The 26,315-nt window shown below is 43.0% G+C and overlaps 3 protein-coding genes across 3 annotated transcripts in view; 1 reads left to right on the top strand and 2 right to left on the bottom strand.

Moving 5' to 3' along the window:
- Positions 1 to 26,315, bottom strand: part of LOC308282154 (uncharacterized protein) — a 313,805-nt gene that overhangs the window by 201,025 nt on the left and 86,465 nt on the right. The window lies entirely within an intron of this gene.
- Positions 1,980 to 4,231, top strand: LOC308281912 (homeobox protein Nkx-2.5-like; the record flags this gene model as incomplete). The annotated part of the gene is made up of 2 exons (XM_080722254.1): positions 1,980 to 2,439; positions 3,582 to 4,231. The coding sequence occupies 2 exons, from the start codon at positions 1,980 to 1,982 to the stop codon at positions 4,229 to 4,231; spliced, it is 1,110 nt and encodes a 369-aa protein (XP_080578380.1).
- LOC308281910 (mitoferrin-2-like) overlaps positions 22,699 to 26,315 on the bottom strand; it is an 11,308-nt gene continuing 7,691 nt past the window's right edge. Inside the window, exon 4 of the mRNA XM_080722252.1 lies at positions 22,699 to 25,934. Within this exon, the coding sequence (XP_080578378.1) occupies positions 25,315 to 25,934 (620 nt within the window). The 3' untranslated portion in view covers positions 22,699 to 25,314. The remainder of the gene's footprint in view (positions 25,935 to 26,315) is intronic.

Raw genomic sequence — 26,315 nt, 5'->3', positions numbered from 1 at the left:
AAATTGTACTCAGACTATTGAGTAGCCTACTTGCTTTACACCCTCTCTCTCTCTCTCTCTCTCTCTCTCTCTCTCTCTCTCTCTCTCTCTCTCTCTCTCTCTCTCTCTCTCTCTCTCTCTCTCTCTCTCTCTCTCTCTGTCTCTCTGCACACACACACACACACACACACGCGCGCTCCTGTTATAGCCTATACTTTGGACCGTTCTCTGTCCATGTTGCCATGCAGGGCAGGCTCCAGATATCTGCCTTGTGTCTGGTGAGGAAAAAGCAGCACACGGGCCATCACTGGGGGACTGGGGAGTGAAGTGTGAGTGAGCTGGACAGAGGCAGGGAACAGACAGAGCAGGCAGAGGTGACAGAGGCCCAGGCCAGGGGACAGGGGTCCCTCTGAAACGGAAAGGGGCGCTGATAGGGAGCAGATTGGCCCGGCTAAAAACGTCAGTCAGTTTTCCTGGAGGAATTTTAATTGCCCCGGGGGACCTGCTTATCGGTCCTTGGTGGTTATTAATACAGCACGCTCCTGATAAAGACAGGGAGAGGGAGAGAGGGGGGGGGGGGGGGGGGTGGTTGCTGCACTGGCTGCTGCATGCTAGAGTCGGTGGTTCTCAAACTATTTTCATGTCAAGGAGCCCCAAAATTAATCTCTGAAAATATTTGTGTTAAAAACAATAAATGATTTTCTTTTCTTTTTAAGATTTGTTTTTGGGGCTTTTTTAGCCTTTGATAGGACATACAAACATGACAGGAGAGAAATGGGGAGTGACACGCAGCAAAGGTCGTCGAGATCGGCACTCGAACCTGCGACACGTACGCTCTGAGGCATCAGAGACTATATGCACCTGGGCCGATAGACCAGCGGACGCCCTAAAATGTTTCACACTTCAAGATTCTCTTGATGCACTGTGAGCTTATAGCTCAGCTTCAAATAGACAATCTAGTGGTTAAAATGATTTGAAGCACTAAGTAATGTTGTAGGGGAGCCCTCGGAACCCCCTCAATGACCACATGGACCCCCCCTGTGGTCATACTCCTCGGGCCCACATGTATCGTGCAATAGCTTTTTGTATGTGCATTACGCACTGTGCGTTATTATGCTCCATTACGCACAGTGCGTAAAAATGGAGCAGCATGTCTCCAAAATATTTTGACCTTTAAACTTTGGGACATTCGAAATGATAGAATCACCTTCATGTGCGCGGCTGCAGACCTGACACTTGACCTTGACGTGGCACGCGGTCACGCAGTGGAGCGTTAATTTGTGTAGCCTATATACTTGAGATTGGACTGGATACTACCAAAGCACAATTTAGCAATAAAAACAAACAACGCCCCAGCTATCATATTAGGCTAATGAATAAGACATGCACAATACAGTCTTATGGCGAAGCATCACAAAGTCTGCCAATATTTTCTGCAGTAATTGGAAACAAAACAAACGTTCCTTCGTGTCCTGCAGCTTTATATGGATCACTGACTGTTTTGAAATCTGTGAAGTCAATAAATAAGGTTTCTTCATATGACGTTTAATCTATCTCTCTCTCTCTCTCTCTCTCTCTCTCTCTCTCTCTCTCTATCCTCTACCCCCCTCTCTCTCTCTGCCCTCTCTCTCCCCTGTACTCAGCCCACTACACTGATTGGTTCGTGCCATTCCGTGCACTTTCCTTTTCATACACCCCGCCCCACTGACATGACATCACAGGACGCACACGGAGGGCCTGTTTCGTCCCGTCCCAAACTCCTCTTTACAAAAACAGCATAGCTGTCAAAGAGGAGACTGGCCGCCCTGCATGGACGCGCGCTCCGGACTATCAAAACCAACTCCCCCTGACCATTAATTAATAAGGAGATATGTTTTGGTGCGTCTTTATAGGGCAATGAGGGATTCCGTCGGCGTGATACGACGACTCCCAAACACGCACGGGGCTGCTAAAAGCAAGTCTATTTCAGAAGTATTCGTTCTAAACTGCGGGGTGGGTGCATGTTCCTCGGCGGGTTTCACTTCCTTGACGCTGGCGCGGAGCAGGACCTGGAAAGCATGATGCTGCCGAGCGCTCTCACCTCCACGCCGTTCTCTGTCAAAGATATCCTCAAGCTGGAACAGCAGCAGCGGCAGCAGCGACAGCAATCTCAGCACCACCAGTCTAATCGGCACCCGGATCATCAGTCGCCCCAGCAGCAACAACAACAGCAGCAGCAAGTAGTACAAGTACATCAGCATTTCCAAACGCCGCCTTCCTGCATGCTGGCCGGGGCCGGAGGAGACAGTCCCTCTTTCTCCGACGGCGAGGAGAGCCTGTACCTCAGCGCTCTGGCGGGGCGGGAGGGCCACGCCGAGGCCAGCCTGTCCCCGGACATCATGTACGTCCACCCGGGACTCGGACTCAACCTCGCCGAGCCCAAGTTGGAGGCCGCCGACTTGGGGGACCAGGAGACAACAAGTGAGTGGAACAGACAGACTCTGCTAGAGCCTGTGGTGAAAAGCTTTTTTTGGTTGTTTTATGCACGCTGCGAAGAAGAAGAAGACCATGGTCTCAGCCAGACAAAGGCGAACAATAGGGAGGAATCGTTGTGAATATCATATCTAATTATACAGTTAACTGAGAACATAGGCCTAAACTATAGGCTAATCAATTAGGGCGCAGAACTCGTCAAAATGCAAAGTGTTTGGTCAACGGTGAACCATTTTTGTGAATAGAAATGCAGTAATCTACTTAGAATTACACTCTAAAATCGCATCAGGCGGCCGCGGCAACCTAGGCTACACTTTAATTTATACTGTGAGTAGTATGTATATATATATATATATATATATATATATATATATATATATATATATATATATATGCCTGTGTGTGTGTGTGTGTGTGTGTGTGTGTGTGTGTGTGTGTGTGTGTGTGTGTGTGTGTGTGTGTGTTGAACAAATCAGCACAAATAGAGTGCTGCATGAATTATAAAGTGCCGTGGAGTATAAATTGGGACTCGAGGCCTTACATCTCCGCCTGCCAGGCATAACGAGGCAATACACGTTTTCTTTTTCTAAATAAAGATCCATCAAATGATGGAAGTCTGAAGCCATTATGTCGAGGGCTTTAGACGGATCTATTAAAGTATTGGCATGTCAAACAATTTCTAGTGGTTCGGCAGCGTTTCTTCACGCACGGACCTGTTATGATGTGTGGAACATAAACCGACAATTAGTTTAAAGAGCCTTGTAAAATAAATGGCACCGAAAAAGGAGGCGACATAAACATCATCAAACTCACACGGCCGTCTCATTGCACGAAACAATTGCTTTGTCATGTTCATAATGTTATGTCATTTTTTTCTCTCCCAATTTAAAAATATAACAAAAATAATTCTGTGCCACCTCAATTTAGCATAATCATAGGCTAACTGAATCCGCCTTCATTCTCAGTAAAAGTACTTTATTTGATTTAATTTTACTTTAAAGGCTTATTCAAATTTAGCATAACTGATCCGCCTTCATGTCAGGAAGATTTGCTTAAGATTGCTTACATTTTATTCTTTTTGAGTCCATAAATTCTTATAAAATCTCCCCCCTCCCCCCATGTATGTGCAGAAAGCTGCGGGCTGTCTTCCAAGGAGCCAGAGGACGCGGACAGCGGCCAGGGAGACTCGGAGAGGCCGGCAGCGCAGCGGCAGAGGACCCGGCGGAAGCCCCGGGTGCTCTTCTCCCAGGCGCAGGTGTTCGAGCTGGAGCGCCGCTTCAAGCAGCAGCGCTACTTGTCCGCGCCGGAACGGGAGCACCTGGCGAATACTCTGAAGCTCACCTCTACGCAGGTGAAGATCTGGTTCCAGAACCGCCGGTACAAGTGCAAGCGCCAGCGGCAGGACAAGAGCCTGGAGCTGGCGGCGGGACAGCAGCACCACCCGCCGCCGCGGCGCGTCGCGGTGCCGGTGCTCGTCCGAGACGGCAAGCCGTGTCTGGGCGGCACACAGACCTACAACGGCGCCGGCGCGCCGTACGGCTCGAGCCCCTACGGTTATAACGGATACCCGGGCTACACGTACAACAGCCCCGCCTATAACACTGCTAACTACAGCTGCACGTACACTAGCATCCCCGCCCTGCAGCCCGCCGCCACCGGCAACGCCTTCATGAACATGAACTTGAGCGGCCTCAGCGCGTCGCCCCACCAGGCTGGGACGCACCAAGGGACGACCGTTGCCCCGTGCCAGGGTTCACTGCAAGGGATCCGGGCATGGTAGCTTCCATTCACAACCCGGAATTTACCAGGAGAACGTTGTTGTCTGTTTTTATTCTTTTTTGTTCGTTTTTTTTTGTTCTTCTTTCTTTTTGTATTGAGCGCTTTGGGTCGAACTAAATGGTGTTATTTTGTCGAAACGTCTTGACTGAGACCAGTGTTGTTTGTTAATTGGATATTATGGTTGCATTCCATTCCAATTCAGAACAAGTTCAGATCGGCAATATTTCGAATTATAGCCTATAGTCTATAGGTCTATTTGTTCACCAATATTTCTGCATTTAATTGCAATAACCTATAGTTTATCTTTTAGTTTTGGTCCAATAATGATTGGTATTCTGGCTGTTTGGCACTATAGATTGCCATTGTTTCGAAAATGCACAAGAGTGTTTTAAGGGAGCGTAATGGTTCCAATAAGACGTCATTGTTTCATGTTTCTTTTAACATGCATATGATATTATGGAGAGAGTTACCTATTGCTTAAAGTGTTTTTTGGTCCAAAACAGCGATTTGTTTTTAGTCTATTTCACACCTATTCAAATAAATGTAAGAAATGAGATTCAGATAAAGTGCACTTCTTTATTTGGACATGGACAAATATCGACCCTTTTCGCCGTTATAGCATTTGTTGAGACTGTTATGAGAAAGAAAGGCAGGGATATTTGCATTTGAATTGACTGTATTTCAGCCTTTTGAGGCCAAATGAAATAGGTAGCGCAATACGTTCGTGAAATTCACAAAACTCAGTATACATAAAACACTATTTTTCGTCAAACGCCAATTAAACGAGCCGAGTTTAAAGTAAATATGCCTAGTGGCAATTTCTGCACAAAAACACGTATATTTTCTTTTTTCTTCCAAAACGGTGGAGGGAGAGAGGCAGAGAGAGAGAGAGAGAGCTGCTTTGTGGGGCATGGGGAGAGGTGTCGCACGGGGAGGCGCACACTTGAATTAATTGTCCGGGTGTCAGGCGCTGTGAAAAAGGAAGTTATTCTCCATTCGAGGGGCTTTAAGGACGCGATTAAGCACCTAAAATACCCCGAAGTGGGAGCTGGAACAAGGTTGGAGAGTGGAAATAATGGGTCTTATTGGATTCGCGGACAAAAGGTGTGTGGTAGGCAGGCCCAATGCACTCAGCAAAGACAAAAGAGGACAAGGGCTGTGAGATTGACGTCCTAATATTCCAATTTGAGGCACAGCCAGCCCGTTCTTCTAACTGGCAGCGTTCTAACTGAGCGCGGGCAATAGGAAAAATGTGCTCACTTTTGTTCGCCTCAGAGGGTTTTGTCTGCAAAGAATGGCTCTCTGATTTGGGGTGGAGAGGGGGGGGTCCCCAGGCTGGAGGTTATGGCAGCGGGGGGGCATTGTATGAAAGAGGGGGTATTATTGCTACAAGTTTTACCATTTACCCCAATGGAGAAAATGGGCAATAGAATTTGAGGGGACGCGCGGTGGGAAAATTGGCGTTGTGTTTTTTTTTTTCCTTTTCTTTTTTCAATTTGGTTTTGGGTTCATGCGTATGGATTTATCCCTATAATCCAATTGAACATCTTAAGTTTGAGAAAGTGACACATTTGCTTGCCTTAGTAAACAAAATTGACATGCACAAAATGATTTGTGAAAAGAATGTCAAATCATTGGCATTTATAAGTCGTCGACCGAAAAAAAAAAAAAACCAAAAAAAAACTTTCACAGGACCTCAGCCTAACATCCATTAATGCATGCCTGTCTAAAGTCTACTCAGCATTTTAAACCGGTTTTACTCCATTTTTATTTTTGGTGTATTGCACAAATAGACAGATTTGCCCACTTTGGAGAGAGAGAGAGAGAGAGAGAGAGAGAGAGAGAAGAGAGAGAGAGAGAGAGAGAGAGAGAGAGAGAGAGAACGAACATAAGTGTATGTTGTCCTAAAACAATGAGGTTGAGTTGTCGACTGAAGGGAGCTGTGTAGACTGTAGAGGCTTCGATGTATGGGGACAGAAAGTCTTGTACGCGCATGGTTCTTCTCATCGCGACAAAGGCCAAATGAAGCTGAATGCGAGCACCGCTCTGTGCTTCATGAGAAAGTGTGGGAAAGTGAAACAAGTGGACCCTGTGGAACGGCATTGAGTCGTTTAGTAGACATATAGGCCTGTATGCTATAAACTATAGGTCAAATGCGTGTGTAATTGGTCTTATAAGACGCGCAGTGCACCAGAGGTTTATTTTTAAGTATTTAAGATATTAGAAAATATAAACAGGCTATACATTAATACATAATAGTCTATAAAGATTCATCTTAGCTGCAGCTTTCTCACAATCGAATCAATCTCTCTCTCTCTCTCTCTCTCTCTCTCTCTCTCTCTCTCTCTCTCTCTCTCTCTCTCTCTCTCTCCTTATCATGGTAGACTATCAGGCGCAGCTCTCCCATCACCAGTGCAGTCGATGCACATACAGATTGAGATCTGTCAGCGCATTAGAGACAGTTTATTAGGACCAGCCAGTGACTCTATTAACCTGTTTAATGGCTCTATCGGCCCCATTCCCCCTCCTAATCTCCTGTTTGGGACTAAACAAGATTTAAGGCAGCCAGAGAATGCCTTAAATGCTGTCTTGCTACTAATGGGGGATTAATTGAGAGGTAAACAAAAGGAGAGCTTTTTGGCACCCGCTGATAAGCCGCGTGGAGTGTGTCTGCAGCCGTAGCGCTGCCGTGTATGCATACCTGCTGTCACCGCTATTGGACACACACTTGATGGATGTAAATAAGGCTGGCGACAGAGCGGCGTCGCCTCGCCACCGACCGCAAGTCCGCAACCACAGAATTTGGCTACGTCGCTTTTTAGCCTATTTAATCTCCAATAGGCTACTCCTACTCAAACAGTTTTTAACATTTTAACATATTATATTTATTATTAATTATTAGGCCTATTATTAGACTATTATTATTATCATCATCATCGTCATCATATTATTAGGCTATATTATTTATCACACTTGTAATCAGGGAATTATTGCTCGGTCTCGTTATTTCAGAATAATATTTTTAATTTGTCCACTATAGCCTCCTATAGGACATAGGGTATCTTCAGAAAGTGAATGTCCAAAAATCAGTAAAGTGAAATGGCAAAAATTGCCTATTAGCTGTAGGCTATTTCACGTCGGATGTTACAAATACAAAATATACTTATAAAATAAGACGCCACTAATTGCGTCACGGCGTACGTCTTAAACACAAATAGGCTATGTTCCAATAGCCTATATGCTATACAAAATGAGAGGTTCAGCTGTTTCATATATAGAAATCAGACCCAACAACAGCGTTCTATGCAATAGACCTATCTGCCAATCTTTACCAATGGACGCCATGGTTGCCAATTTGTTTACAATTACACTAGGCCAATCACAACCCCTTCTGGCGATGTTTGTAGTCATCACATAGCAGCTGCAGAATTATCAGTTCTGATCTATCAAAGTGTGAAAGATTATTCCAATTTACGCTTTTCAATAATTCTAGGCCTATTTAACTTTTAAACGTGTTTGCAAAGCAGTTTCTGTGTAATTTGATTCAGTTTCTCTTAATTCTAAAGCATTATTTTTTTACTTTGACCCAACGCCAAATAGGCCCTACCTTGAAGTAATTGAGAGACATATCCGTAAATCGAACACAAATAAAACTATGAGATTCGTGAGTTGCAGGGAAAATGGTTAATAAATGATGCACAAAACGTATTTGTTTTTGTTTCTCCCCAGTTCTTACAAGATTTCCATGTAAATATTGAACATATTTGGGAACTGCATTTCACGCCCCACAATAGCCTATTTATTATTCTGCAAGGATACTAAATGATACGCAGTGGCGTCAGTTCAGAAAAAAGGTAAGGCATGGCAACATGACTGTTGACCAGTCATGTTGCCATGCCTTAGCAACAGGCATGATACATTTATTTTAAGAAGTACATTCTATTTTTTTCCCCCAAAAAAAAATTCTATGGTTATTGGGCTGGATATGGCAGTCTGGAACAGTTGTTCAAGCGCGGCTAAACTTGGCATAATATAGTAAACGTGCCACAATTAACAATAATGAATTGCACCTGTGCAGCTGACCTGCGGAACCTGGGAATATAGACTACTATTCTGTCAAGATGGGGAGAATAAAGGACTGGAGAATATAATTATAATACCTTGTTAAATTTTGCATTTGTAGTTATTTAATGTAATTTAACAACATAAGAAACAAACAGATAGACAAAGAGACATTCATGGATTTATATTTTAAAGTACGGTAACTTGTAAAGTAACTTGTAAAGTAACCCCCTGGACCCAGGCTATATACGTTGCCTTGCTATGCATTTCACTGAGGTAAATTCCAAGGCATTAAGCCATTCATTAATTGCTCCCGGAAATGTAGGTTTAGCCTATTTAAATAATGTCATGCCATGCAGGAATGGAATTGTAAATAAAAGGCCAATTTAATTATCTACTCTATATGCTTGCCTACAAGATGACATTTAGCCTATATTAACATTGTTTTAGATGAAGCTCATAGTGTTGATTTTACAAAAGGAATTTCCAAGTTCACAACAACAACACAAATGTTATGATCAGTTTCTAAACTTTTGACAAATTGTATTTTTGGCTACATAAAGTATCATTTTGGTGCACGTTTTGGAGGAAAAACAATGTTACACAAACAGTAAAAATAATAATTATTATTATTATAAATAATAATCTATGACCCCCAAAAAAGCACTGGACAGTATCCTGCTTGTAAAAATGGACCTTAATGGACCCATAGGTCAATTTCCACACTCATGAGTGAATGTGTGAACTTATTAAAATGATTAAAATGTTAACTTCCTGCATCCGTTCAATTCGAGTTCAAGTACACAGTCACTGACTGAACTCTTGCTAGCAACACTATCCCAAGAGACAATAATTTTAAAGAATACTGTTTTCAGGTGAAAAAGAAATGAAGAACATTTTCCCCCATGAATCCTGTTCTGAAATTGTCCCTGTCATAACCAGACCACAAGACTTCTCTCTCTCTCTCTCTCTCTCTCTCTCTGTCTCTCTCTCTCTCTCTCTCTCTCTCTCTCACACACACACACGCACACGCACACACACACACACACACACACACACACACACACACACACACACACACACACACACACACACACACACACACACACACACACACTCTCTCTCTCTCTCTCTCTCTCTCTCTCTCTCTCTCTCTCTCTCTCTCTCTCTCTCTCTCTCTCGTGTCAAAGAAAGCACCTATACTGACAGTAACATATGTAACTTACTGTAAGACCTATATGTGCAGAGCAGAGTCCACAACTCCCCTATGAGACTCTTATGACTCAGTAATAAGCGCTCCACCCATTAGCGACCATATCAATGAAAGTCTCAGGTGTCCCAGACGTGCCCAGACAACGCACACAGGCTCCAAACAGGCCCGCTTATGACGAGGGTAAAGTGGTTTAAAAGCAACGTCTGATCCCTGCATGGTGCATGGGGAACCTGGGACGCACTGGCAGGGACATGCTGGGCCCCTGATTCAGCCCGGGAAAAAGAGTTGGAGAGGCCCTCAAAATTGCGTGCTATAGAGAGAGATCTCTCTCCATAGCGCTGCTGCTACTCAAAGATTTGCCATTTCAGATCATGACAAGTGACAAGCCAGTGGGCCAATTACATAAGTTATATTTCGTTGTTGTTGGGTGGAAACCTTGTATGTCCAAAACAGTTTGTTTTGTATTTATCATCAAACATATAATTTTGCGAATGTCTGAGTGTCTGTCTGTCTGTCTGTCTGTCTGTCTGTCTGAAACAGCGTTTCTCCTCAGTGGCTGGAGCAATTGATCTGAAATCGCATCACCATTAGCATATGAACACACCTGACATAACTGTGAAGCCACTTTGTCACTTTCACAAATCGTATGCTGTATATTAGCATTTTTATGGTGTATCTACTATATATTCTGCATCTAGCATGAGGCATATCTATTCTGCATCTAGCATGAGGCAACATGTTTAACCAGCTCTGTGTGTGTGTGTGTGTGTGTGTGTGTGTGTGTGTGTGTGTGTGTGTGTGTGTGTGTGTGTGTGTGTGTGTGTGTGTGCGTGCGTGTGCAGGTAGGGGTGTGTGTGTGCAGACGGGTGGGCGGGCGGGCGGGCGGGGGGGGGGGGGGGGGGGGGACAGTATCTCTGTAGCCCCATTAAACGAAACGGGTATTTCTTACATTGATGCTCCTACATATTATCATGCAAGCACCAGTTAAAGTTACTTTCCATCCCTCATATACTGTGTGCACAGTGCACATCCCATAACCCACACACTGCACATCATTTCGGAGCTCATATCTTTGAACGGGTAAGGGCTAGTTAAAATAACTAAACTAGTGAAAACAGCGATCTACAAGCGATCTACAACAGCGATCTACAAGCACACAACGCCTCGCACCGTGTGGCGTTGTGTGCTTGTAGATCTGCTGTTTTCACTACTTTTGTGTCGACGGCCTTGTATGATGAAGCAGGGCTTTGCTTTGCGAAAAAATGTACACATTTGAAACTTGGAGATACGAGGTTTCTGCCCGACAGTGACGATTTACTTTGTTGGCCGCCCAGCCCCCAAAATGGAACGAAGGCCGACATTTTATTTTTAATTTTTTCCTAATGGCCGGCCTGGACCGGCCGGGAATGAACCGGCCGTTCGGGAGTTGTCCCACTTTTCCCAATGGCCATCACGTCCTTGGCAACGTCTGATCCCTGCATGGTGCACAGGGAACCTGGGACGCACTGGTGGTGAATGCTATATGCAAGAGCTCGTCATACTGTGCATGGGCTTGAATTCAATTCATGTTTCCAAATGCATTTCTCATCATTCCTGTCACTCTCTCATCTGTAGACTCAATCAAACGAAAACAAACAAACAAACAAACAAACAGATTAAAGGACAACTTTAGTTTTTTACAACAAGGGTTCATATTTTAGATTGTAATTAGAGAAAAGAAAAAGTGAGTGTTAAAATGTTTTCATTTGCTTCGTTCTATTGTTTTATTGCGTTTAGCATGCTAAAATGTGGGGCATGCGTACGCAAGGGGGCATGCGTACAAGTGGCTAAATATATATTTTTAGACACAATAAGCCAGCAGTTTCTATATTGCTATTTACAGTAACATTTTCTAGTCACATCCAACCATTAAAGGTTGCGTTGTATCTTGGGAATGGGCTTATTCTGTGTAAAATGTCATATTTAGCCACTTGTACGCATGCCCCCAAGCACTGAAATAAGAATCTCTAAAACAATAGAAAGAAGTAAATTCAATCATTTTAACACTCATCTTTTATATTCTTTAATTACAATCTAAAATATGAACCTTGTTGTAAAAAACTAAAGTTGTCCTTTAACTTATTGGTGCCAAACAATGTTAAGAGGTAGACAGCAAAAAATAGATCTATACAAGCTGACAAGGGCACGTTGAAAAGCATTGTGAGCTTGTAGATATTTCCGGTGACTTGTATGATGGAATATAAAAGGTAAGCATGAGACCATACCAGATCGCAGGGGGGCATGAGTCCCTTGTCTGTTTGGAACTATAGGGCAAAATGCTCATTAAGTATGCCTGGTTGTCAGGTGGGTGGTGGATCTGGTCTGGTGACCCAGCTGAAGTTAGCCACACACTTGTCCCTTTATGCCCATATATGGAGATCCCTGATGTCATCAATATTAAGCCCATGTGCGTCACAATGTGTGACACCTCATCCAGCTCATCTATATTTGGGAAAATATGGCCACAGACATTTTGTCCACATTTTGTCCAACTTAAACAACCAACTACAAGGCGAGTCACACTTGCAAATTAATTCCATCCTTGTCCCTTTTATGCCCATGGAGATCCCTGATGTCATCAATATTAAGCCCATATCTGGGAATGCCCTTATATGGACATAATTGTGTCAGTCTCAGTCTCATGTGGTTTATGACATCAATCATGACGTCAGTCATCTCCATATTTGGGATGTCTGTGCATTTCTTTTGGTCAAAGTTGATCACATTAATAGTCTTTAGAAGACAAAGAAGCAGCCGCACACACCAGCCAAAGTGCCAATAATCATTTTAAGACGCAGAGGGAAAGTTGATCCCATGCCAAAGCGCCAGTGCTCGCCCAGCAGTTTGCTGTCACCGAGGCGGATGTGTGTGCGCTTTTCGCCCTTTGGCGTCTTACTGTTTATATCAGTGTATTTTGACTCAGGCTTTCAGCTTTCAGGGAGTAACCAAAAATACACAGGGATGAGATACTTGCATATTATAACCACACCTGGGGGTCTATTAGAGAAGAGTAAGTAAAGAGTAACTCCATTAGACATATACAACACAGAAAAAGTACAAAACTATGGCACCACCTCTTTAAATTGTCAAAAATATAGCCATTTTTGTAATCGCTATTGGCCTACACAAGGGATTAGCCTCTACTGAAGGCCTGGACTGTTAGAAAAAAGCAACAGCAGTCCTTGAATTGTTGTAAAGGAAATCTAAGTTCGAAGTCAAGCTGTCATTTTTCAAATGACCCCCAATGCTACAGGATGCACGTCAGCAAAGTACAAGCTATGCGTTTTCCAGTACAAATAAACACAATGTTACCAAGATGCCGTGGACCTACGGTTCTTGTAATTATTCTTTTAAGGGTGTTGGCTTAAGTGATATAACTTGGAAGCAGTATCATGCTAATAGAGAGATGTCGCAATGGACACACGTTTGAGAAATGCCTTTTTAAACTGTTACCCCGTGTCCTGTCCTGGGGGTGGGAAATGGGGGTAGGCGAGCCAAAAGGAGCCGTTCAAGCTGGAGTTTGTCTCGTCCATCAGCCACGGAGATCTAAATATTTATCCGCTCTGATCCACATTTATTCATTCGCTGGCACGGCTCTATGGGTCAAAAACATTATGTTTCTGAGAAGATCCAGTGGACACACAAATTGACCAGAACCCAAAACCCATTCATCCAAAGAAATGTCAGTATTTACAATAACACAAACTCACAGCGTCTCGCTAAAATCATTATACGCCCTGCATGCAAAAATGGTTTCACCATGAGTTTAAAGAAGGCACACATCACACGGTCCTTCATTCTGATGTTTGTGAATAAAGTAAGAAGGAAAAAACAAGACTTAGAATTGTCCAAACTAAACACAATGAGTAAATGGATAGTTGGATTTACACTTGTTTTACACTTTTACAAACAACAGCATGAAAGGCCTGACTCAGGGGCAGAATATATAACAAACAGGATTAGGAAGCCATCACTAAATGCAAACAACAAATCATTTATCTGGGTACTAAGTGTCCAAATACATAGAAGACACAAATAAAAAAGCTGGAAGATACTGCAGTAGGCAAGTTATATCTTTAGTTTAAAGCTGCACTATAGGCCTATAACTTTCCTGCTGTGCTCAATGGAGCGCAAATCTCAATCAGGCCCCTATGTGATGTTTTAGTGTTGTGCACATGTACTGTATGAAAAGGCACAGGGCCATGGGGGAACAGCTATGATTATGTTTGGGCTGGGCTGGGTGGGAATGTGAATCTAGAAGTGGGGTCCGGGGGCCCCTAGGGGTCCTTGGGAGGGTTCCAGGGTTTCAAGTAGTTAATATAACATCACTCTTTTAACCGTAACACAAATCTTCTCTTCTGGGGATGCACCCCAGAAAACCCTTTTGGGGTCCACAGCCAAATTGTAAAATTTGGTAATTTAACTGTGAAGTCAAAATCGTTAATCAATATACTAGCTCACACTGCAATGATGGGGTGTGAGGGAGCACCCCACCCTCCAAGCACCTTTTGAGGAAACTGTAATTAGACAAGCTAAGAAAAGAATTCCTAGAGAGCCCCCGTAAAAAAACAAGAAAAGATATCTGAACAGATACAAATATTCATTCATTCCACTATCCGTTACTTTGTTGAACTCAGGCCGTGGTGTTTTGTACTGTAATGTAATGTAATGTATGCACTTTAACTGTACAGTATGTGAAACCAGACAACCGCTCTAGTTAGATCCGCCTAAAAAAACTACATGGACGACAAAATCGAAGAATACAAAAACAAACCACGTGACCTATGGAAGTTGCTTAACAACCAATTAGGCTTAAAACTTAAAACCATATGCCATAACATAAACATCAAAACTTTAATTTCTGACAAATGTGAAGTGGCTACCCATCTTAACAAAACCTTTACCACCACAGCCCATTCACTGGTCCAAAGACTGGTCTCCCCATCTGGGCAGTATGGTGAAAAGTTTGTTAATAAACACTAAAAAAACTGGGGGTTAGCAAAGATAGTTTTAAACTCGCCACGGTGACAACTGACGAAGTGTTTAAAAAATCGAACCTCTGTTCGAAGTGGAGCTGTGTGTGTGTGTGTGTGTGTGTGTGTGTGTGTGTGTGTGTGTGTGTGTGTGTGTGTGTGTGTGTGTGTGTGTGTGTGTGCAACAGCGCCCCTCCCTTAACATGTGTGGCCAGAAAAGGTTACTGCAGGCTACATACCCGGAGACAGACAGACAGACAAACAGACAAACAGACAGACAGACAGACCCACACACACGGCCACGTATAGGGAGCTCCACACAGCTCCAAAAATTGAGTGCCCTACCTCAACACAAGGCCACTGGCCTTGATAAAATTCCCGCAAGATTTCTGAGAGACTCAGCCGCCTCCATTGCTCCAATTATTATTCACTTAATTAACCTATCTATCGAACAGGGTCATGTCCCCCAGGACTTCAAACTAGCAAAAGTAACACCCCTGCACAAAAAAGGTAGACCCTGGCAACTACCGTCCCATTTCCATTCTTAGTTCCATATCCAAAGTCATGGAAAGAATTGTCTACGAACAGATTGCAAGATATCTTGATGAGAATAATCTGATTTACGAGTTCCAATCTGGATTCAGAAAATCCCATTCCACTGACACATGCCTTCTGTATTTGACTGACCAAATCAAACACGAAGCAGATTTGGGCAAATATTGCGGCATGGTCATGATGGACCTCCAGAAGGCATTTGACACCGTAAATCACTCTATTCTGATTGAGAAACTAAAGGCAATTGGTCTTGACAGCGCAGTGAGTTGGATGCAGACAGTCTTACCTGGTGGGGAGGGAACAGGTGGTGGAGGTGAACGGTACCTGGCAAGGACCACTTGCAGGTTGAAAAGACACTCAACTATGAACTAAGAAAGATCTGCACATGGCTTAACGACAACAAATTATCAATTCACCTGGGAAAAACTGAATCCATCCTCTTTGGATCAAATCATAACCCCAAAAAGGTCGATAACTTCACAGTCAAAGTGGGCGACAAGGTCATAACACGAAAAAACAAAATCTCCTACTTAGGATGTATCCTAAGCTAATCTTTCCAGCAAAAAGATGACTTCAAAGGTAATAAATAAAATCAACCAACGAACTCGTTTCCTACAGAGGATTGCCCCGATGGTCAACTTCAACACACTGAAGACCATAGCCGGTGCAATAATCCAGCCCCTCTTTGACTACGGAGTCCACCTATGGTATCGTGACGCCCCACAAGCCCTGAAAACTAAGCTTCAAACAGCCCAAAACAAACTGGGTCCTGCTTAACCTTCCCTATCAGACTCACCTCACCACTACTCACCAGTTAAGAGTGGGGTGGCTCAGAGCAGATGACAGAGTACAGCAACTTGCAATGGGCCTGGTGTACAAGATACGCTACACCACTAAGATACCCATGTACCTGGCAAAATACTTTATAAACGTTAAGGACGTCCACAATTACAACACCAGAGGCAGCGCCACAGATCACGTTCAACCCAAAGTCAACTCAAACAAAGGGTCAAACTCGTTCTTCTGCTATACAACCAAAATGTGGAACGCCCTACCGAAGGCCTTAAAGGAGTGTGATTCCCTAGCATCCTTTAAAATCGCCCTGAAGAAAAAATTACAGGCGGCAGCCATTCGCAACTGGCAATAACAAACCTAGCCCAGCCTCCCCTGACCCTTCTTTGTATTTACCTACTGTATATTTTTTGCACTGTTTATTCTTTTTTTTTTTTTACTTTTTTACTATATCTACTCCTGCATAGTACTGTGTTCTATCTGTCTGTCATGCAATGTTTGTATGAGATACTTCAATGGTTTCCTATGGAAATAAGCTTAGTCTTTTCTAGGGTCTCCTTTTAGTTGACCGTGTACCAGTGAACTGTACCGTCATGAAACTGTACCCTTTTCTATGCAAACTTCTAATAAAGTCTTCAATCAATCAATCAATAGGGGTAGGCTTAGGGCAGATGCATACTCCAATTTTAGAGACAAATTTATTTCGATTCGGCTTTGTCTAAACTACAAACAATATGACGTCATTCAGAGGTTGGCGGGGGGGGGGGGGTACCGTCATTAATTCAGCTGTTCGGTGCTGCCGAGATGTTGTTACTCCCCGAATCCGAAAAGATTTAAACTCGGCTCTAAAAGTGGAGTATGCATCGGCTCTAAGACTTTACAGGGGCCAATTTCGAGTTGCAGCCACCTGTAAGTGCTCTTTTAGAGCGGATTTAAAGCTATACTGTGTAAGTTGCTCAACTAGTGGTCTGTAGCAGTATAGCAAACCCTGGTCGCGTCTGCTTTTTTCGGCCGTTTTTCGCCGCGGACCGGGCCTTCAGACCACCGCGTCCGCCTCGCCTGAGTCGCCTCGCCGAGACCCATCCATCAAGGGGTCTCGTGTCCCTCTACGAGCAGCGGTTGGGGAGTTACATGCTAGACTTCTAGACCAGTGTAAACAAAGCTGTTGAAGCAAGCTATTTCCTGAAAAGACGCAAGATGCACTGTAATTGGCCGGTAGTGTATCATGTGTGTATGATCTGCGATGTGATTGGCCAACGTATACACAACGTATACAGATGATGCAGATTACGTCATTTTGCCGTGAAATTCTACCCCCCTCACGGCTCATAGAAAACATATAAAGAGAAGGCTTCAGAAGCGGAGTGGGTGTTCTAAAACTTTAGCGATTTAACAGTTAGGACAATTTTAAGATTTGTTTTATAAAAAAAGTTACATGGTATAACTTTAAAGGAGAGTGGAGATGTACACTCCGTTAAGGCCGTTGGTAGCACATTCCACATTTTTGTGGCATAGCAGGATAATGAATTTAACCCCTTGTTTGAGCCAAATCTGGGTTGAACGTGATTAGTGGAGCTCCTTCTGGTGTTGTGATTTTGGGCGTGTTTGAAGTAGTTTGACAGTTGGGTTAGCGGTGTAACGTATCTTGTAGACCAAGTTGGAGCTATGAAAATCACACATGAATACATGGCCTTGGTTCCAAAGGAGTAGTTTTAAATCATCAATTAAATCATTGTTCATATTTTAACATAATCAGAATTTATATTATGCATACTTTTTGTTCAAGCTGCCTGCTGGCTTTTAGGGAATGCAAAAAAAAAGAAAAGAAAAAAATATATAGTATTATAATATTTCTTGTTTCTCTCTAAAACCAATCAGAAGGCACTAGAGATTATTTTTAGATAACTTGCTTCAGACTTTGGGGTCAGTCTTTGTCACAATAATATTTTCAAATTCAGATTTTAACGCAGTAGGTCACATTCAGCCAGTAAACCCGATGAATCTGCCACTGCCCAAAACAAATTGCCCTTGCAATGATATCAGCCTAACCATGCCAGACGGTTGCATTTCTGTCTTCACAAGCTTAAGGCACGCACAAAATAACCGCTCAGTAGTGGTTATCTTAGTCTGATCAGCATACAGAAAACATGGGAGGGGGTTACCAAAAAGACACTTTGGGGGTTTTCTTATTTTTTCTTATTTGCCTAAAGCTGGAAGAACCGTCCATGGTTGTTGACAACTAAATACCAACTTGCGCAAATAACAGCCAGGAGGCCCGTCTGGATCATGTGATGACAATGCTTTGTGGTTGTGTGCATCATGTATATTAAAAGTCACGGGGCAATGAGGGAAGGTACTGTATACTGCATGTATCAGTGTTACAGTAACATTGCCAACACCACCCATTGAAATCTGTGACTCAAGCAGAGGCGGTACTAGGTGGTGGCCTTGGGTGGCACAGGCCACCCCTGGAATGAGATGCCAGCCCAGGTGACACCCCATGTATTCAGAAATACACTCAGAGAGGAAATACACTCACAGGTGCTGACTTCCAAAATTACTATTGTCAAGTCCAGATATTTTGTATAGCTTTACTGCCAATGCCATGCTATATAGGTTCATTAACAATAGAGATGAATCATTTCAGCAAACAAACACTGCAACACAAAATGCCATAGTCAGGTCAGCTACTAGAAGGTAGGTTCGTGCATTAACTTTCAGCATACTTTTTTTTGCTTGCCATCAGCCGATTGTAGCCAGAGTCAGTGAAATTCCTCATATCTTTTGGCACCTTCTATTATGTGAAAAAAGGCCCACTTGTTGAACCGGTTCAGTTCTTTTTTCCCCACCTAATATTGAACCACTTTCCATTGAAAATAAATTGGTTCAGCGCCAAGGCCAACTGGAGATCTTCTCCCTCAACCATATAACAGTTAGAAATATCATTGTATTCATTTCTACAAAATCGTTGAGCTTGGCTTTCATGTATTGTAATTGTAAGTACTAAAGCCACCTGGTGGATGAACAGCGCAGCTGCATGTAGTGTCCCTTTTTGCGCATGCCTCAGCAGAGGAAGTAAATTCCATACTGCATGTATGGGGCTTTTAAGCCGTGACATCATTTTGTAGTCAGACCTCCAAGCTGATTTATTATCAATATCTGTCCCTCGCTATTTCAACAGATCCAAGACAAAAATAACGACTAAAGTATAATTCTACCACTACCACTTTCCTTTCAACAACAAAGAGAAGAAAAATTAGTAAATAGTAAAAATAGTAAAAAGATTAACGGGCGCTGGGGCCCCAAAAGTTCTCCGCTGCCTACAAAATGATGTCAGACTTAAGAAGTAGAATTCCTGTACAAAATAAAATATTTTAACAAACATGATTCAGAGATAGAAATGTATGGAATCAAGAGAATTTATATTGTACTGTCCCCCTATTTAACTGTTTAAATTATCTTACTATCTGCCTAGGTCAGTTAGACGTTAGTGTACAGTAGAGACCATATGGTCCGTGAGGGCTAGTACATATTGTGGGATCACAGGCCACATTACATTCCAGGTATTGCTCCTGGTGGCGCTATAACAGGCTCTTGTGAAACATTTTGGGGCAGAGGTTATGCTCTGCCACCCAGGGAGTGGGCGTACACAGTTTCGCTGCCATTGTGCCAACGGTTGGCATTGTCTCAGCCTGGCTGAGACAATGATCTTACCAAGATTGTCAATAATACTTACATGAAACAGGGCTTTGCCTCTTGAGAGCAAAATCATTAGAGCATAACCACATACATTTATCATCCTCCTCCCTGTGTTTAAGGGCAGATTGCTCTCGAGTGTAAAACACTGTAAAACACTTCATAGGGATTCTGCTACATGGGGGTGCCAATTTTGACAACATGCCACATTACCACGGTGAATAATGATAAATGCTGTTTACACAGATCCATACGACTGCATGGAGTGTCTTATTGTCTGTATTTGTGTGAGCAGGAGATGGGCCGTCACCGATGAAGCGATTAGAAACTCATCCCACATTAAACACCAGTGAAACTCCATTTATCAAATCAAGGGGATTGTAGAGGATTTTCTTAGGGAAGGCTACTGACACCCCTCCCTCCCTCCCTTCTCTCTCTCTCTCTCTCTCTCTCTCTCTCTCTCACACACACACACACACACACACACACACACACACACACACACACACACACACACACACACACACACGCCTGTCACAATTATTACATAATCTTCTAATTGCAATTATGTTAGCGTTGTAAGCTTGTAGATTAGCTATTTCTGCTTTTTTCCCCTTTTCTTTTACAAATTATTTTATCCCACGATTTTGTAACCCATTTTTCACCCAGTGCCAATGACCTAAACTGTAATCCTGGGTGCTGCTCTCCCTCTGCCAACCTGGGGAGAGCCCCGAACTGAGAGCATGCTTTCTTCAGTGCATGAGGAGTGATCAAGCTGCTTCTTATCACCTGACAGGGGGAGCTTCCCTGGTTGGACGTAGCGCATGGAAGGAACATGTTATTACAACCAGTTCTTTTCCACTCCATCAGGCCCCCCGGCTGGTAAGGGGGAGGCATTATTTCTGCATTTGTAAAATGTTTTAAGTATACAACGATTAAATATCCAATACGCAAATGTACACTTTTTTGATTACAAGCCTAAAAGGCCAAACAGATACTGTATATCTGTTTGGCCTTTGGCCAGAAATATATTTTTATTCATGTGTTCCCAATGTTCAATACCAAAACCACAATTCAACCGTTAATCGCAATTATTTGAGTGGCAATGAATCAACTAACTTAAACGTGTTGCATCGTGTGTTTGTGACAGACCTACTCATACACAACACATATATACTACCACACTTGACATTGACCTTGGCTCTGACCAGCTTGCTGCCCCAAAGCTGCTGCCTGCCTGCCTGCCATACGCCACACAGACAAGGGCCCGACCTCACCTGTCGCACAGCAGCCGAGACGTTCCTCTCAGACAAAATAGATCACCTAACATTTCATAACACGTGTGAACTGGAGGGAGAAAGGAATGGCAATAAGGTGAAGTGAGATGAGAGAGAAGACGGCGTTTCAGTTTGTAGGCCGTAAGGAACGACAACAAACACACAGGGGCCCACGTGAAACGGGATCCACCTTGGAAGAAAGATGGTGGTGATGATATAGTGTGTTGTAGTGTGTGTGTGTGTGTGTGTGTGTGTGTGTGTGTGTGTGTGTCTGTGTGTGTGTGTGTGTGTGTGTGTGTGTGTGTGTGTGTGTGTGTGTGTGTGTGTGTGTGTGTGTGTGTGTGTGTGTGTGTGTGCGCGCTGGGGGGTGCCATTCTCTGTGCAGCAGCCTGCTTTCCGGTAGGATGGCACTGACGCTGCCTTGTCATGAAAAGGTCACAGATTTTCTCCCGACAACAACCAGTGTGTTCAGTGTTGCCAAAATGTGGAATGTGACTTGAAGCAAATACAGTAACTGTAGCCAAATAATATTAAAATTAAATAAAAAAGATCTATGCTAATATAGGTTACTACAGTAAGTTCACACTCTAACTGTCTCTCAAAGATACTGGAAAGTTATGCAAATTATGCAATTACATGTTTTCAAAGTCGTTTTGAGACAACCAACTCCTAACTCTCTTAAATACTACTCGATAATGTTAGTGTACCTTAAGCCTAACCTAACCTCAATCAAACCAACGCTGGTGAATGCTAACCTGCCGACGCTGGTGAATGCTAACCTGGTGAAATGCGAACCTGCCGACGCTGGGTTTTGGAATGGGGTCATGGGGATGTTTCGGAATGGAAACCCGCCCCCGTTGAAACAGCAGTGAGCAGATGGAGTTGGTTCTGGAAAGCCATAATCGACCGTAGAGCCATCTGGCGGTGTCTGCGGGTAGTGCAACAAACATATCAATATGTATGAATAGCTACTTGATGACCACGCATTGGATTTGATCAAGTCCAGAGAGGACAGGTCCGGCACACTTCCAAGTCCAACTACACTAAACTCTTTTACATAATTATCTTATTTTTTTATGTAGGAGTTTGTCTTGTTATGTTTATTGTTTAGCAATAAATGATAGACACTGACAGATTATGTGCATTTATGTACTGTAAAATACTAAATAAAACAGGAAAACTGCTATGCTATGACATAATCCAGAGAGATACTTTGAAGGAGAATAATATTAACATGATATATATCGCTGCCCACTGCCTACTATTTCACCATGCATAGGGTCATCATTATTAGCAGTTTGTTTTATGCTATCTCACAACAATAGCTACAACAATCTTACCAAATAGGCTATCTTGGGTCTCTTCTGCTCCAGCTAAACGTTTCCACCGAGGCCAGAACCAGCTAGCTTGGCTCTTCACAGTGAAGTTCTCTTTAACACTTCTCTTGTATGATGCAACCGTCATTGGGATAAATGGTTGCAACACTTTTGTTGCAAGGACTTGCGTTGGATTGGTGTGGACGTGGCCTTTACTTAATTTGCATTTTTATTAAAATGGCATGGTGTAATAGTGAATCGTCTTCTTTATACATTTGTTTTAATATTGTCCATGAATAAAAAAAAAAAAAAATGCTGTTGTCCACTGCAATATTAGGACAATTATCCAAATTGTATTATCTAAACTACATATTACTACCTAAAATAGCACAAGGGATAGATACACCACAAATAATGGACATCTTGATCATCTCTGACTATAACAAAGAATTAACTTTCACAGAATAAATAAGACAATAAAAAAAGACAAGAACAAAGTTAGAATTTCTTAGCGCTTTGATACCAGCACCAAGAGAAGACCCTGCTTCTGCGAGGAGCTGCCATAGCGAGTTTATTTACAATTCACAAAATACAGGCTTCTCTTTCAGTTTTCAAGCATTTCACATTATCATCATCCTTTTTTGACCCATTTAAACTTTCTCCTCCTCTCTCTATTGGTCAGTCTTTGGTTTTCCATGAATGAAAACTCAGCATAGCAAGAAGACCACTTCTACAACAGCTTTAAATTATCTTTAGCCAGCATGTTTTTTTCTTCTTCCATTTTAGAAATGTATAAGTAACACAGGTTATTCATCGCTACCTGGTTGTAATAGAGAATGACCTTGACACAATTGGGTCATAATAATTCATATTTGTATAACTCAGTAAAATTTGTCTCCAAAATATAGCTGGCTTTCATCTGCCCATCTCTCTACATCTTATGTACAATGCTCTAAATTCCTTGCATATGGCTTCAAAACACAAAGTTATGTCTCAAAGGAACTCTTGCTGTGTCGTTGTGCGTTGAGTGTGTGGCGGCTATTTGGAAGGCCTTGTGTTGTAGTAGTAGTAATTGTCATTGTAGACATTACCTTTTTCACGGTGAAAATCGATGTAAATTACTGTAAGTGCTACGAAGCCGTGCAGATTTTAAAATCAAAGAAAACAAAACACAAAACAATCAAACAAACAAAGAACTGTTTTGCTAAGGCATTCAGTCATGCCCTTTAGGACCAATCTGAAAATTAAGACTTCTATTCTAAAATGTGATATATTGTAGTATTCCTGTGAAAACAAAACAAACCAAAGTCTTCTTGAAGTGTTTACCATGGATTATCTTGAAAAACAGAACATTCAATTTCAATTTTTTAATTTTCACCAACATTTCTTTTTAACATTTTGTTAAACATGGTCTTTAGCCAATGTTTGACAAAATGCTAAAAGGAACTACAGTTGACCTTGAAAATGTACCCGTGGCGTGGGTAAATCTCTGTAAAAATAAGTAACTTTCACCTAGATATCGCATTTTGAGATAAAACTCTGCAAATGTGTATCGGTAGCGATCTGCTGCAAAGACTGATCTGGATCCATCCAAGTCACCTTTTTTATCAGAGTAAAGACCCACAGACTAAGCATACTGGAGACAAGTGTGTTGACCTGAAAGCACTGACATCATGTACAGAGCTGATCCATCCATCCAGCCAGCCAGTGCTTTCAGGTCCATGGAACTAGTCTACTACAGCAGTGCTTTAGAAACCCCTCAAGGAACCCTGAGAGTCCCTGGACCCTACTTTCTGAACCACTGGTCAACAGTCATGTCAGGCCATGGATCTCCACTTATACAGTTATACTGCTATATTACGTTTGTAAAAACAAAACAGCCTACAAAGTAAAATCCAGAGTGAGTGTACCCATGTCACTAAAGGGTCCAGCTGGTTACATTGTCACCAGGGTTGGGATCTTTTAGGATTTTAACGATTCCCCTTCCTGATTCCTATAGGGGGTTCCAAATGGACCCTTAGACGTCTGCAACTATGAGAGTGTACAAATGGAAGCTTGTATGTCTGTAACTCTGAGAGTAAACAAATGTACACTCACAGAGTTATGGTGGTCCTTGAAATTAAAACGTATTGAAAACCACTGATATTGTAATTGTATAGCAGACCACAGTCCACATACCAGCGCTGACATACCACCGGTTTCAGGTTTCCTCAATGTTGGATCCGGTTCCGGGTCCCAACAACAATTTGTGCACTCTGTGAGTTACAAAAGGGACAAATTAACACTGAGGATTTTACTGTGTAATTTACACTCATCCAGTAACAGTAACAGCATACGATCACATTCATCCTCATAACAGATGCATTATGCCTCTAATCCCAACCACAGCTAAGTGTGGTTTAATACTCAAGTGTTACAAAATCATAAATGTGACTCAGCTTTATCAGTAGGCTGAGGAAATAACTTAATACAAGTCCTGCCAGTGTCGCCCAGATGAGAAGGAAGTTCTTCAGACTTTAAATAAATCTAAAAATAATATTAGTTACTACATATTCCTGATTAAACTTAATGTCAGAAAGAGGCAACAAGCCCTTTTCTGACTGTAAGCAGCCACATTACAATGCGCTGGCAAAGTATCTGACCATTATTTGTTCATGTCAAGTCACGTAACCAAAACAGCCTTTTCCGGAACAGAGATTTCATAATTTACTTGGTTGTACATATTTTCCATTGTTTTATGTGTGAAGTTTTAAGCTTAGCACTTCCTTGTGTTCAACGGATGAAGTGGTAGTAATATATACATGTATATTTATACACTGTATATACAGTATATATATTTTCTTAAAGTGCAAAGTATGTGTACATTAACAGCTGAAAGAGGGAATATTTCCCATCCAATGTTGAAGGTGTGAGCATTGTCTGGATGTTATGAGGTGTTTGGGAAGGTTTATCCTTATGGTCTATTAGGTCTAATTTGTCACTCTTTATCCCTTCAAGTGTCCATTACATCAGCCTACATAAGCCACTTTAGGGGACGGGACTGACAAATGAAACCTAAAGGAAAAACAAAAGGGCAGAGAAGGACTTGGTTGGGGGGTAAACCGGATTCCCCCTTTGAACATCGCGACGCTCTCGTCTTCTCGCCTCCACGCGACCTTCTCTTACTTGTCTCCGTCTCGCTCCCCGCGGAGCTGCCTCTCGTGCTGCCGCTTGGTGATGGCGTACTTGAAGAACTCGTAGACGGACCAGCTGATGGCCGTGGAGGGCATCTGGTATATGACCCGGGCCTGGACGCCCTTGAAGAAGGCCGGCACGCCGCCCATCCTGTAAACCGTCCGAAAGGCCTCGCCCAGGCCCGAGATGTGGCGCGAGGAGCCACCGGCGCCGGCAGAGGCTGCCGCCACCGCCGCGGTGACTCCTCCTCCTCCGCCCGCGGCGGCCACGGTCGCCGGGGCCTGGATCACGTGGATGGCCAGGGCCTCCTGGGTGTTGAGCAGCGTCTTGCACACGTCCAGCGGCGTGGTGACGGAAGCGGCCAGCGCGCCGGCCAGCGCGCCCGACACCACGTGCGAGGTGGGGTTGTACTGTCTGTGTGGGTTGAGCAGCTCCTGCAGGTACTCGTAGGTCATAAAGTGGAGCGCCTGGAACGGCACGTTCATGGTGAGCTGCGTGGTGTAGCTGCGGTAGAAGGCGGCCGGGCCCTCGTGCTTCACCAGGGCGCCGATGCAGTGCAGCACACCGCGGTACGGCGAGTTGTACATCTGCATGCGCTGCTTCACCACTGCCGGAGAGGAGGTTAGGACGCACAGGACACATGTTAGAATGCAACAAAAGATACAAGCATATATACAAGCTCGCTGAGCTTGTATATATGCTATTTTTGATTAGCCAACACAAAAATCTATGACACAGATGCTTTCCAGGTTTTGATGGGTTAAATTGATATAATATAATAAGCCCCAACTCTGCACAATTGCACCATATAGTCTGAGTTCCCACTTTTCCACATTTATAACATAATTTATACTAGTGATGCACTGATTGATCAGTTATCCATGTCCATCCTAGATTATTATTATTAGATGTTGCACCAGTCAGAAGCCGGTTTCATGAAGTTAGGGCATATGGACTACTCATATATTACAGGATACATTTGCATTTT

This window comes from Nannobrachium achirus (assembly GCF_963921795.1).
Source record: "Nannobrachium achirus genome assembly, chromosome: 3".
Classification (NCBI taxonomy): domain Eukaryota; kingdom Metazoa; phylum Chordata; class Actinopteri; order Myctophiformes; family Myctophidae; genus Nannobrachium; species Nannobrachium achirus.
Note: the sequence above shows the minus strand (reverse complement) of the source record. Positions and strands in the feature narration are given on the sequence as shown.